Source organism: Rhinatrema bivittatum, chromosome 5, assembly GCF_901001135.1.
Source record: "Rhinatrema bivittatum chromosome 5, aRhiBiv1.1, whole genome shotgun sequence".
In the NCBI taxonomy this organism is placed as follows: Eukaryota; Metazoa; Chordata; class Amphibia; order Gymnophiona; family Rhinatrematidae; genus Rhinatrema; species Rhinatrema bivittatum.
The window spans coordinates 27,488,625-27,503,655 of NC_042619.1; the positions used below are offsets into that span (position 1 = coordinate 27,488,625).

Sequence of the window (15,031 nt, forward strand, 5' to 3'; positions counted from 1 at the left end):
CCAGTGAGGAACCAAGAACCAGCAAGTGTCGCAGGAGATAGACCTCCTTACAGAGTGGGCAGAAATGCATCTACAGATGATATTAGCCTCCCACATCACAGGAAAAGACAACGTCAGAGTGGACTTTCTAAGCAGGGAGAGACTAGATTCAGGAGAGTGGCTGTTGTCGGACAAAGCCTTTCAACTGATAATAGATTGCTGGGGCCTCCCATCTATCGACCTTCTGGCCGCATCTCACAATGTGATGGTTCCCCAATTCTTCAGTCACAGACGAGATCCGTGGGCCCTGGGAATCGATGTCCTTGTTCAGTTCTGGCCAAAAGAAGAGTTTCTGTACGCCTTCCCTCCGTGGCCCCTGCTGGACAGGGTCATTCGCAAAATTGAATCCACAGTGGTGTATTCCCACTAGTAGTTCCAGATTGGCCCAGGCATCCGTGGTATGCAGACATGTGGAGACTCCTGGAGGAGAACCCCCTGTGCCTCCCACCGCACAGGGACCTACTGCAGCAGGGTCCAGTCCTTCACGAAGATCTGAGTTGATTTTGTCTTAAGGTCTGGCCCTTGAGAGGGCTCGCCTGATGAAGCGAGGATATTCTGCGCACTCAGAAGTTCTCCATGTCCCTAGTGTATCTGCGAGTCTGGAGAGTATTTGAGGCCTGATGGAGGAACACGGTGTCCCCACTAGGGCAGTCAAAATCCCACTTATTCTGGAATTTTTCAGGACGACTTGAATAAAGGTTTGGCCCTTATCTCTCTGAAGGTGTAGGTGGTGGCTCTCTCCTTTTTCAAGGGTGAGGGGAGCAGAGCCTCCCTGTCGGCTCACCCAGACGTGATCCGTTTTTTTAAAGGGAGTGAAACACCTTCGGCCTCCCCTACGGTTGCCGTTTTCCTTGTGGAATTTTAATCTAGTATGGGAATTCTCGGCAGGTCCCGCCTTTCAGCTGCTGCACAATCCTTCTTTGCATATTAACCTTGAAAACAGTGTTCCTGGTGGCTATATACTCAGAGCATCGCATCTCTGAATTGCAGGCATTGTCGTGTCGGGAACCTCCAGATGACTCCAGGAGCATTTCACCTTCGTACCATTCCATTCTTCTTGCCTAAGGTAGTCTTGAAGTTTCATTTAAATCAGTCCATTTCGTTGCCATCCCTAGATAAACTCAAGGACACTGAGGAATAATCGCCTCCTCTGTCATTTGAATGTCAGTAGACTTTTGGTTTGGTATCTGAAAGTTTCAGAACTGGTCCGAAAGACGGACCGCCTGTTTATCCTTCACAGTGGAAGGAAGCAGGGCTAACCAGCTTTACGGGCTACCATAGCTCACTGGATTAAGGAGGTGGTCACGGGAGGCTATGTGGAGGCAGGATAGCCATTACCTTCTCAGGTTAAAGGTCATTCCACCAGGGCTCAGGTGGCCTAATAGGTGGAAATTAGACTGCTGTCTCCTGCCGATACCTGCCAAGCGGCGACGTGGTCCTCCTTGCACGCCTTCTCCAGGTTCTATTGCCTGGACGTACAGACACGAGAGGACACAGCCTTTGCAAGGGCGATGTTAGCCAGACTGCGGGCAGCCTCCCGCCCCGAATCGGGAGTAGCTTTTGTATATCGCCTTGGTCCTGAGTCCATCTGGTTTCTCGTCGATAGCAGGGCTGAATTAGCCATGCTGTCTGGGAAGTGCCGCGATCCCGGGTAGGCGGAGTTTCTCTTAGCTGATCACAGAGTTTTCAACTCTGTGCATCTGTGCGGTCGTGTTCCCGCGCGGTGCCCTCACATCTTCAGTTTCTTTTTTTCCGCGAGCTGTTCGCATGCGGGGTTTTGTCTCTTAGCATACTTTTTGCCTGACTGGATATTTTTTCGTCGATTTTTTGCGTTTTTTCTCACGAATTCTCATCCGAGATGGTTCCGAAGCCATCTGGTTTCAAATATTGCCAATGGACATAATTATTACTACATTTGCTTAGGCCCAGACCACGATCAAAAGTCGTGCCGGGACTGCGGCAGGATGTCTCGAGGGCCCAGTGATACTGGGCCACGAAGATGGAAAGGCTCCGCATGGGCACTTCGGCCCCACCATCCTCTGTCCATTCTTCGCCGGGACCGGCAAAGTCGGTTAGGCCCATTCGAAGCAGGCATCCTCGCTGGGACCAGCAGGACTCGAGACACCCGAAAAACGTTACAGGCCAGGGTCTCACACACCCTCAAGGCCTCGTTCGAGAGCCGGGGATCCGGCTGAGGAACTGTGGCGCAAAGTACGGGCGGGTACTTTTTCGGAGCCTGCACCATCAGCGTCATCAAAAACACAACACGACGTTTCAAAACGTACGAAGCATGGATACGGCGCATCTACGGCACATCACTGTGACAACGCATCCTCGACACGTCATACAACGCATGGAGCAGCCACGGGGCACGGAGCAACTAAGGCGCACGGAGCAGATACGGCGCGAGGCCTATCGCACGACACACCTACAGAGCATAGGTTAATCCTGGGCGCTCCTAGAGCACATGGCGCTAAAACAATGCACCTCCAATCACCAGAACGAAGTGTATCGGGCAAACATCGCCATAAGTTACATCATATAGCTTCTGCAAAACAGATAATAAGATCTAGAAGTTCTTCAAGAATGTCCTTAACTTCTAATGTATTTTATTTATTTATTTATTTATTGGTTTTTATATACCGCCGCTCATCAAAGATATCACGTCGGTGTACATAGAACAAAAATACGCAGTTGCGTGTACATATAACAGTATAATAATATCTGAATTCCACAATAAATTAAAACAGTAAAATGTAGATATTGAAGGCTTCTCAGCATCTGAATCTTTATCATCAGGCCGTTCTCCTAGTGGTAGTTCTTTGGCCAGTCTCTCATCGGTTTCTAGAGAGAAGAGACGTTCTCCTTCCTTACAAATGCCATTAACAAAACGTATTCACCCTTCGCCTGTTATGCCTCCTCAAGGTCAACACAAGGGGAAAGCACCTGAGGATATTTTGCTTGCGGCAATTCCAACAAAAGCCCCAAAGCAAAAATTACACATTCCTCAACAAGGTACTTTGGTGGCATCTACTATGACGAAAGTCTCAGATATTCTCAGCTCTTTTTTCCAAGAATTGGAAAAAACGAAAGAATTACCACCACAGCATTCTCCAGAGGGCTCTCCGGCATCGCCTCCAAGTATAGAACCTCTAGAACCAGTTAAAGAAGATACTCCAACTCAACCCATCAGTCCAGGTTCTCCGGAATCAGTTCATTCTTTGAATTCTTCAACGGGAATGCCATCTGACCTTCAGGAAGGACTACCTGAACTGTATTCTCCTCCGGAGGACTTGACCTATGCAAAATGTATTGAGAAAGTGGGCAGTCTTCTTCAGGTAGAAACAGGAAGAATACCTGACCCCAGAGCTGAAATGCTCGGTATATTAAAGATATTCGAATTTCCTCCCGAGCCCACTGCTCTTCCTCCTCATTCTGTATTAGAAAATCTACTCTTTAAAATTTGGAAAACTCCTTTCTCATCACCGGCTACTTCAAGGAAAATTGACATCAAATACAATATGCGTAATTCACCAATTTACGAGTCTGCCCAACTACCCCACCAATCCATCGTGGTAGAATCAGCCTTATCCAAGGCAAAATGAAATAAGTTGCATTCAAATACTCCACCCGGCAGAGAAAATAAATGCCTAGATGATTTTGGCAAAAAGATCTATCACTCATCCATGCTCACCAACAGGATACAGCATCATCTATTTTACACTACGCAGTACCTTTTCAAATCACTCCAAAAACTGCATCCACTGTGTCTTTCGGAGGACAACACACTACACCAATCTTTCTTAGATATAGAAGAATAACTCAGGCATTTACTGTGCTCCATTTACGAAATCTTTGAATCTTCAGCAAGAGCGTTGGCTTCGGCTATAGCGGCCAGACGTATGGCTTGGCTCAAAGCCAGCGCAATTTGAACTGATGTACACGAGAAGTTAGCCAACATCCCATGTATGGGTGACAATCTCTTTGGAGATAAATTTGGAGACATCGTATCCCATTTGAAGGAACAAAGTGCAGCTGTACTATCTCTCACCACTTCTGCAGATTCTCAAAAATTGCAACATCGATTCTATCCTTACCGTCGCCAGTATTACTCCAGACCAAACAACAGGCCTTATTCACAGTACAGGCCTCAACCGTATGTCCCTCCAAGAAATACAGCTCCGCCGAGATCTAGGGGTTATGCCAAACAACAAAGACAAGTAAAACAAACGTCAGCCCCTCAACAGAAACTTGCCTCCTCTTTTTGAAATTAATACAGCCACCACCACTACCGGTTTTCATAGGAGGACGCCTTCAATTTTTTCTCCACAATTGGGAATCCATCACTTCAGATCAGTGGGTACTCAACGTTATCAAAAATGGTTACTCTCTAAATTTTCAATCCACTCCTTCTCTTCCTCATGTTCCTCCGAAGAGGATGATACAATCCCACTCCACATCCCTCACAGCGGAATTGAACAACCTACAAATTCAACAGTCTATACAGATTATTCCCCTTCATCAACAACACCAAGGGTTTTATTCCCAATATTTCCTCATTCCAAAGAAGTCGGGGGGCCTACGACCCATTCTAGATCTCCGACTACTCAACAAACACATACAGAGAGAGAAATTCAAAATGACTTCTCTCAAAAATATCCTACCGCTGATTCAGCACAATGATTGGCTATGTTCCATCGACCTGAAGGATGCATATTCCCATATACCAATTCACCCGTCTTCTTGGCATTACCTTTGTTTCCAAGTTCGGAATATACATTACCAATACAAGGTTCTCCCATTTGGCCTATCTTCAGCCCCAAGAGTATTCACCAAATGTCTAGCAGTGGTGGTGGCTCACCTCAGGAAACTTTCGATCCAAATATTTCCTTATCTGGATGACTGGTTAATAGTAGCATCGGATCAGTTTACACTGAGAGATCATACATTACGCACGATCGAATGCCTTCAGAGGTTGGGATTTCTTATCAATGTCGAGAAGTCTCACCTACAACCGACTCAAATACTACAGTTCATAGGCGCTCTCATAAATACGGTGGAACAGAGAGCGTACCTTTCTCAAGACAGGATGCAGATCATACAATCATTGGCACACAGCCTACTTCACAGAAACCGGACATCTGCACGCCAGGTTCTACAACTTCTGGGTCATATGGCAGCAGCGATCTATGTGGTTCCTCACACCAGACTTCACATGTGTCGCTTGCAATGGGGTTTAAAGACTCAGTGGTCTCAGTTCATACAGCCACTCAGCACCAGAATTCAAATTACAAACGCAATGAAAGAGGACATTCAATGGTGGCTCCTTCCCAAGAACCTTGCCTTGGGAGCTCCATTCCATTTACCACCTCACCAGATAACTCTGACCACGGATGCCTCCAACAAGGGTTGGGGGGCACATCTGGGTGACCTGAATATTGTGGACCCCTCAGGAATCTACATACCAGATCAATCTCCTGGAAATAAGAGCCATTTGGATGGCACTTCAAATGTTCTCGGATCAGATAAAGGGATTAAGCCTCATGGTATATACAGACAACCAGGTAGCCATGTTTTACATAAACAAGGAAGGAGGGTCCGGTTCCTGGACTCTATGCCAGGAAGCAACACGAATTCTACATTGGACAGTCAAAGCCCAAGTATCAATTCAAGCAATGTATCTTCCAGGTCTGGACAATGTAACAGCAGATCGTCTCAGTCGGATTTTTCATCCACACGAATGGACCTTAAATCCAGAGGTGGCGCAAAACATCTTCCAACAGTGGGGGTTTCCCAGAATAGACCTCTTTGCCACAGAAGCAAACAGACAAGTCCAGACCTTTTTCTCAATTTACCCCAGGAATCTAAGGATTTATTTTATTTTTTTTATTTATTTAGAGCTTTTCTATACCGGCATTCATGATAAAATCATATCATGCCGGTTTACAGGTAACGGGGGTGCAATAACCTTGAACAATTTAACAAGTGGAGAGGAACCAAAAGTTACAATAAAACAGGGTTGCTGGAACTGGAGGAGGAAGGAGACAAGAGTAAGAATAACTTTACAGTAGTAATTATTTACATTGTGATAAAAGGTCTCTTTAATAGTTGTTGTGGTGAATCAGTTAGACTCGGGAAAGGCTTGTTTGAATAACCAAGTCTTAAGCCTTTTTCTGAATGTTAATAGACATGGTTCCTGTCTGAGATCGGGGGGGTAAGGTATTCCATAGAGAAGGTCCCGCTGTAGAAAAGGCCTGATCTCTGAATGCTAGATGGTGTGTAGATTTGGTTGGGGAGACAAGCAGGGAACCTCTGTAGGCTTCTCTGATGGGTCTGGATGAAGTGTGTAGTCTGAGGGGAATTTGGAGGTTAAGAGGGGCATGGGACTGGATGGTTGTATGGATGATGGTGATGGACTTGTGTAGAATTCTGAAGTGAATTGGTAGCCAGTGTAAATTTTTGAGAATGGGCGAGATGTGGTCTCTTCTTCTGGAGTTTGTCAGGATTCTGGCTGCCATGTTCTGGAGCATCTGAAGAGGTTTGTTGGATGATGAAGGGAGACCTAGCAAGATAGAGTTGCAATAATCTATCTGGAGAATATTACGGCTTGGAGGACTGATCTGAAATCTTGAAAGTGAAGGAGTGGTTTAATTCTTTTTAGTACCTGCAGCTTATAGAAGCAGTTCTTGGTTGTGTTGTTAATGAATGTTTTTAAATTCAGGCGGTTGTCTATTATTACTCCTAGGTCTCTTGCTTGGGTAACAATGGAGTTAGCTGGTGCACTTTGTGGGATACTATTGTTTTCCGGGGAGATGAGAAGGAGTTCAGTCTTAGCAGAGTTTAGTATCAGGTTTAAGTTTGTGAGGAGTAGGTTGATCTCTCGGAGGCAGTTTTCCCAGTGTTTTAGTGATATATTCTTTGATGGGGATCAGGATTTGCACATCATCGGCATATAGGAAGTGTTTTAGTTGAAGATTAGTTGGAAGGTATATGTTGAAGAGAGTTGGGGACAGGGAGGAATCTTGAGGAACTCCTAGTAAGGAATTGATGTGAGGGGATTCTTTATTATTGATTCTGACTTTGTAACCTCTGTTACAGAGGAATGATTTGAACCATGTAAAGGCAGTGCCTGTTATTCCAATGTCCGATAGACGGTTGAGGAGGATGGAATGGTTTACGGTGTCGAAAGCCGCCGACAGGTCAAGGAGAATTAGTAGAAATGATTGACCTTTGTCCAAACCCATGATGAGGTGGCCTGTTAGCGATAAGAGTAGGGTTTCAGTGCTTATTGCCTTGCGGAACCCATATTGGGTGGGGTGCAAAATTTTGTGATCTTCCAGGTAATCGGAAAGTTGCGAATTGACTAGTTTTTCGATAATCTTGGCTACAAATGGAAGGTTGGAAATGGGGCGGAAGTTGTTTGGATTCTTGGGATCCAAATCCGGTTTCTTTAGGAGAGGTTTAAGAGAAGCAAGTTTTAGTGCATCGGGGAAGATTCCCTGTGTTAAAGAGCAGTTTATGATATCCGCCAGATGGCTCCAGATGCTTTTCTCATTCCATGGATGCCAGGCTTAATGTACGCCTATCCACCCATTCCACTCATATCTCAAACGATTCAGAAATGCATCCAAGACATATCAGACATGATTTTAATAGCCCCAGCGTGGCCAAGACAGCCCTGGTACGCGTATCTAGTGAAACTTTCCATTCATCCACTGATAACGCTACAAAACCTTCCACATCTTCTGACACAGGAAGGGGGCTCATTACTTCACCCCATGAATCAATCACTTCATCTCACAGCGTGGAGATTGAAAGGCAAATACTAACTCCCTTAGGGTTATCTTCTCCACTAGAGGATATTCTTATTGTGTCACATAAACCTTCAACCAGACGTAACTACAAAGGAAAGTGGCAACATTACTTGGACTGGTGTACTCCAAAGAACATAAACCCTTTCTCATCCACTGCCACTCAATTACTGCAATATTTGCACACACTCTACGAAGCAGGATTAGCCACCACTTCGGTACGAGTTCATATCAGTGCTATAGCAGCTTTTCATGAACCTTTTAATAACCTTCCAATGTCTAACCATCCGTTGATTTCTAGATTCATGAAGGGAATGATTCGGCTTCGCCCACCGGTGACTAAACCCCCAATTCCATGGGACTTAAATGTAGTGCTGGAACAACTAATACTTCCACCTTTCGAACCATTAGACTCTAGCCACATCAAATATGTGACATGGAAAACAGTTTTTCTCATTGCCATTACTTCTGCAAGGAGGGTCAGCGAACTATAAGCCTTGGTTCACTACTCCCCTTATCTAGAATTCTACCATGACAAGGTAACCCTTTGTCCTCACCCTTTCTTTCTACCTAAGATGGTAACATTTTTTCATCTTAATCAAACCATAACTCTACCAATTTTTATGCCAAAACCACATAAAGAGCGTGAAAAACTTTTACACATGGACTGTAAGAGAGCATTGGCTTACTATAAGAACAGGACTCAGTCAACTTCGAGACCTTCTCAACTGTTCCTTTCCTTTAACCCGAATGATCCTGGACAACCAGTCTCAAAAAGGACCATAGCCAGTTGGTTATCACAATGCATACTTTTTTGCTACAATAAACGTTCAATTAAACTACTCACAAAGCCTCAGGCGCATCAAATCCATGCCACTGCAGCATCTGTTGCCCACTTGAACAAAGTTCCCTTAATTGATATCTGCAAAGCGGCAACATGGTCGTCCATTCATACCTTCACATCGCATTATTGCCTCCAACAGCAAACGACCTCTGATGTAGCACTAGGCACAGCAGTCTTATCATCACTAAAAAGAACATGAGACTGTCTACCACTTCAGGGGTTGATGTCCTAACCTCAAAACAATGAATATACAAGGACACAACCCGGGAACTTGGGACTCCCAGACAGCATGGCTAATTCAGCCCTGCTATTGACGGGAAAAAGCAAATTTGCTTACCGTAAATGGTGTTTCCGTAGATAGCAGGATGAATTAGCCATGCGTTCCCTCCCTCCTCCCTAGACAGTCACACAGAGACAGACATACCTTCTGGACTTACCTCTCGCTTGGCTACAAAGAAACTGAAGAGGTGAGGGAACTGCGCGGGAACACGACCGCACAGGCGCACAGAGTTGAAAACTCTGTGATCAGCTAAGAGAAACTCTGCCTACCCGGGATCACGGCGCTTCCCAGACAGCATGGCTAATTCATCCTGCTATCTACGGAAACACCGTTTACGGTAAGCAAACTTACTTTTACACACTAGGAAATTGAGAAATTACTTACCTGATAATTTAGTTTCCTTATTATAGACAGATGGACTCAGCATCCTACCCTTGGCTGCCCAAGAACGATATCCACTCCACTGCCTGTGGAGTGGATATCGAATCCAAGACATTACAGGTAAGCCTTTATCCAGTCCCTAGATCAGGGTGTATTCTTACTGGGGGACAGTGTTTATGATTGGTTGAGTACAGTTACGGTTATCTGATTGTTAATCATATTCTTAATCATATTTTAATCAAATTTTCTTCGCTAGTATGACCACAGTGGCTTTTGAAGAGAATACTGGAGGGCTGAGTTCACTGCAGAGGTATATCGAGGGTGACATCAGCTTTGAAATCTGATTCTGTCTCCACCTGCCGGCAGGAGAGCATAACCCATTGGTCCTGAGTCCATCTGTCTAACAAAGAAAATCAAAATTATCAGGTAAGTAATTTCTCCATTAATACCACATTTACTTGTAGGCGCATATCTAACTGTGGTTCTGACTCCCAAGCGTTTTGGAGAATCAGAGATTTCAGAATCATCAACCGAAGGAATATGTCAAAAATCATGATTTCTGTTTTAGAGATGTTCAACAATATGCGGTTATGAGCAAGCCAGTTCTTAATGGTGGAAACGTAAAGAGAGACAAATTGAGAAGTGGCATCCTAAGACAAATGAACTGGAAGATCAGCATAAAGATGATATTGCACATTAAGGGAGGCTAAGATATGGCAATGTGGGGCTAAATATATGTTAAAGAGGGTGGCCAAAAGAGCCAAATGTTAGGAGTGTGGACCCTTGGGTCGGCTGAGACGGATGGTGATGCACTGTGGAAATCCACATTGGATGTCGCAGCCGATTTTAAAGTATTATCCACTATGATGCCTAGATCTTTTTCCTGAGTGATAGATCATAATATGGAACCTAACTTCGTGTAACTACAGCAAGGGTTATTTTTCCCTATATGCAACACCTTGCACTTGTCCACATTAAATTTCATCTGCTGGCTGTGCCGATCTTCTTTTCTTCGGCCCCGCCGGCCTGCTCTCCGGCGGCGGCTGGCTGCACCAATTTTCTTTTCTTTGGCCCCACTGGCCTGCTCTCCGGCGGCGGCTGGCTGCGGTCTTCATTTCTCTGGCGTATGCACATACCTATTGGCTACACACCTGGTGCTGAATGTGGTTAGGAAGGGGGAAAACCATATGTTTCTGACTCACACCCAGCCAGTGATTGGATTGTGTCATCTCTGAGGCCGATATTCAATGCTACATAAACTGATAAGTAGTGACTTATCTAGCTGCCGCTGAATATCCGGTCACATTCAGTGGTCACCACTTAGTTAAGTAGATAGCCGTATTACTTGTGTGCAGGTAATGGGCATGTCTGGTTAACTTAGCCAGATAAATACCATTATTCGGACTTATCCAATTAAATTAACTGGATTTATTAAATTGTATTATTTATTTATTAAAATTTCTATTTCACCTATATTGAAAATACATACTAAGTGGATATGTTAGATCTGCTCAATAGCAGAACTAAAGTTAGCCATGCTGCTGAATATCTCTTGTAAACTAGCTGGATAACTCTTATCCAGCTAACTTACTTAGATTTATTTTATTTATTTATTTATTTAGAGCTTTTTTATACCTGCATTCATGATACAATCACATCATACTGGTTTACAGGTAACTGGGGGTGAGCTAACTTTGAACCATTAACATGTGGTGAGAAGCAAAAAAAGTTACAATAAAACAGGGGAAGCTAGAACTGGGGGAAGAAGAAGAGAAGCAGGAATAATTTAACAATAACAATGAAAGGCATAATTATTTACATAATGCTGACAGGTATTTTAAAAGTGGATGTAGATGTTCAGCTTTGAATATTGAGGCCTCTGCGTTTTGAGTACTTGTGGAGTTTATGGTGACATTTTGATCTCAGGAGGAAGTTTTTTCTGCCCACCATTTCTGCCCAAGAAAGGAGTGGGGAAAAAGAGGATTTTACTTTCCTTGCTATTTGTTGGAATCTTCCATCTTGAAAGATCCAATCTTTCATCTGGGGAGGGGGGGGAACTAAAAATTTCAAGATTTTGTCTGGAGGAGAGAAGAGAGACCGGAGACCCTCACAGGAGTCTTTACCCAGGATGGACAAGAAAGGAGTTTGGGGAGTCAGGCAATGTACCACAGGTATTTTTGGAAAGGAAAAACCACCACCAGATATAGGAGATTCAATGCCATCTTGGGCACCTTATTTTATCACATCCTTGGAAGAGAGGGAAACCCTGGGACAAATACCAAGGGAATGGAGTTGGGACTGATAATGGATGTAACTAGAAGATGTGTTTGGTGCCAACTGATTACCATAGACCGAGTATCACAGTAAACTTTCATTTTGGAATACCCAGTCTGAGTTTGACACTGGAAATCACAAGGACTTGTGTACTGAGCTGTCACCCGTAGAGAGAGGCCTTGAATCTGGAGCTATAAACTTCCCCCTCGTTTGTAGAATCCATGCCAGGATTTGGAGAGACACTGACATTATTCAGCCCAGGGATTCAGTGTGACTCCTACCTTCCTAGCCAACACTAGAAGAGGGGCTACACCTAAATACTTTTTTTTACATTTTTCTTTTTTAAGTGCTGCATATCTACTATTGTATAGGTGTCCAAACACCACCCAACCTCATTCCCAGTAACATCTCGCCCCTACTATGGTTAAAAGTACATACACAGTAGACCTTTGTGTGTACTTTTACCGACATATCAGACGGGCAATTGTTTAAAAGTCCATTTCTGTTTTACACATAGAAATGGTTTTAAAATTACCCTCTATCTGCATAGCGGAATAAGTGTGTGCTATAATCTCTCTGTTTAAATGACTGGTTTACAGGCCTCGACTTTTCAGCTATGATCTCCCTGTAAAACTCAAACTGCGTGTCTGCTAAAAGCAGTCCTCTAGGGAGGAGGTTCACGCTACTGTCAGAAACACTGGCTCTTACCTGAATGCAAGCCTATTCGTATCCTGACGGGTACATCAGGCATGTGTCTCATCTGAAAGGACCCTACAGAGCTGAGGATGTCTAGAGACATGTTGGCTATTTCAGCAGCGTGTTTGTTTCCATTTCGTTTTGGAAGCCCCGATGCGACCATGTAAGCATCACCAATTGTTTCCACCTGCAAAGCGCACACAAGATCTTTATAAAACAGATCCCCTTGAACTCCAGTACAGCACCTTTCAATTGAACTTCCATTATCCAAAAACTCCCAAGACAAAGCTTAGGTGACTTTCATAAGTTCTGTTATCTAGAAAAACTCCCATTACCTGAAAAAAGTGGGTGATTTTCCATAATCTGGAAATATTCATTATCTGGAAGGCCTTGGAACCAACCAGTCCAGGTAAAAGGTCTTTTACTGTACTGGAACATGGTAGCCATATAGGATGTCTATAGGTGTGCAATGTAAAATTTATTAAGATTTGTTCATTTGGTCATTGGAATTATTCAAATTTTCACTAAGATGTGTGCATTAAGAGGGAAATTTTCAGTGGTATCTAGCCAAGTTAATAATGATTAATGTGGCTCAACTGCCCATTTGAAAATTGCTCTTCCCTCCCCAATATAGTCACACTTAGGGGTTAGACAGGCCTGAATTTAGGCTTGGGCAACATAGGGAACTACCTAGATGCCAAATTTTGAAGGAACCAACTACCCTGGTTAAAGTAGAGCCTGCTTCCTCTTGCTTTAGGGGCATGCACTAGTTCCACTTTTATTTTTTTTTATTTATTTGTGCTTTTTTGTGTTTTCTATACCGGCATTCACGGCAGTTCGTATCATGTCGGTTTACATAAAACAAGGCATTCACGGCAGTTCGTATCATGTCGGTTTACATAAAACAAGGGGTGAGCAATACATTATAACGTACATAGCTAAAACGTAAGAGTATACATTACAAAAGTATAACAAGTGCGTAGAAGAAAAAGTTACAATAAAACAGGGGTTATTCTAACTGGGATTAGAGTTAGAGGAGAGATAAAAAGTTTAACAAGAAGTAAAACATTGTAGTGATTGGTTGGTATTGTCTGTTTCAGTTTAATAGAAGATGCTCAGTGTTGCTGCATTTAAATTAAGTGAATCATTAAGATTCACTTCATAAAGATGCTGCAGTAGCACTCTGGCACCTCGCCTCACTCTCTAAGCAATGGGGGGGTTGTAACTAGTCCGGCCTATGGGCTCCAAAATCTTAAATCCAGCCATGGGGGTCAACCCTGGATATAGGCACACATTATGCTTGTACCTAGGGCAGCAAAAAATTAGGGGCAGCAGGCTGGCTAAGATTTGCTATCTTCCAGCTCTGCTTAATCTCATTTGGCAGAGAATAGCCCTCTGCTTCCCTGCAATAAACCCCTAAGGGAGGTGGGGGTAAGGAGGTAGAAGCACCAAAAGTGCCTAGGGGCAGCAAACTCCTAAATCCATCCCTGCCTGGGGTTTGGGTAGAGTAAGAGAAAGTGCACAAAGGGAGCTCATTTTAAATTCCCCTAAACATTAATAAAAACTAAATAAAACTTAAAACAGAGCCTTTACTAGGCCTACAATATCCCTTCTACTCCCCCAAGAAACTGGCAGGGCCTGTACCTACCCATCGATGCTTAGCCAAACTTATCCGGTGCCTTCCTGGGCCCGGTGACCCCCATCATGCCACCAAAACATTTGCAGGGGCTATGGGCCTTCCAGGCTTCCAGTTACCTCTTCAATGGGGGTCCTGGAGAAGGAAAGGGGCAGGAGCAATGACCACTCACTCCTGCCCTGCTGCAATGCTTTTAAAAATGATGCTGGTGGCTCTGAGGCCAGCGCTAATATGAGATCACTTTGGTGCTATTCTCAAGGCCCGCCAGTGACATTATGTCTGTATGGCCACAAAGTTTGAGGGGGTAAAAAGAGGGTTGGAGAGGCCCGATGTGGCCCCAGCTGGGCTTGGCTCAGCCCATCCAGGCTGGAGGGGGATCAGCAGGGCCCAGGGAGGCTCTCAGGGAGCCCCAGGAATCGGTAGCGGGAGCCCATGGAAAAATGGCCTTTTTCTATTCTGATGTGCTGTTTGTTTAAAATGAATACACATCCCTAATGTGTGTGTTAAGCCAATCAAAATATAGTACTTCTATAATATTGTAATCCTAAGTGGGAGCACCTATGCCCCTGCCACTTAGCGGCCACTGCTGCTGCCATCATGCTCGTCTGCCCCTCCTGCCCTCTGTTGCTGCTAATACTTCAGGTATTAGCATGGGCATGGGACAGGAGACAGCCAACAGGAGGAGAGGTGAACCTGCTGGGTAGGGGGGGATGTGGATATAAGAGAATTCCACAAAAGCCCCAGACGAACCTGAGAAACTATGAAAAAGACAGCAAGCTGAGTGTGATTACTAAATTGCTGCATTGTTATTGCACTTTTAATGTCAGATTAGGGCTATTCAGTGTAAGTTAGAGGCGGGAGAGTCTGAAGCTCTGCAGATGGATGATGAGGACTCGCTGAAGGAGAGGTCCCTGCACTTGTTAGAAAGGGAAATATGTGCTGGGGATGGGGGAAACACCCCAGTGAAGAGGCTGGGAGGGTCAACCAGTAATAAAACCAGGAGGGACGGCTGTACCCAGGAGGACAAGTGGTATCTGCTTCTATCAGTTCCCATGTCTGGTCATAGCTGG

General features: G+C 44.4%; 1 protein-coding gene across 1 annotated transcript in view; it reads right to left on the reverse strand.

Annotated features, from left to right (window-relative positions):
* LOC115092343 (retinal guanylyl cyclase 2-like) overlaps positions 1 to 15,031 on the reverse strand; it is a 175,926-nt gene that overhangs the window by 32,498 nt on the left and 128,397 nt on the right. The window contains exon 14 of the mRNA XM_029603144.1: positions 12,338 to 12,512. Coding sequence (XP_029459004.1) covers positions 12,338 to 12,512 — 175 coding nt within the window. The remainder of the gene's footprint in view (positions 1 to 12,337; positions 12,513 to 15,031) is intronic.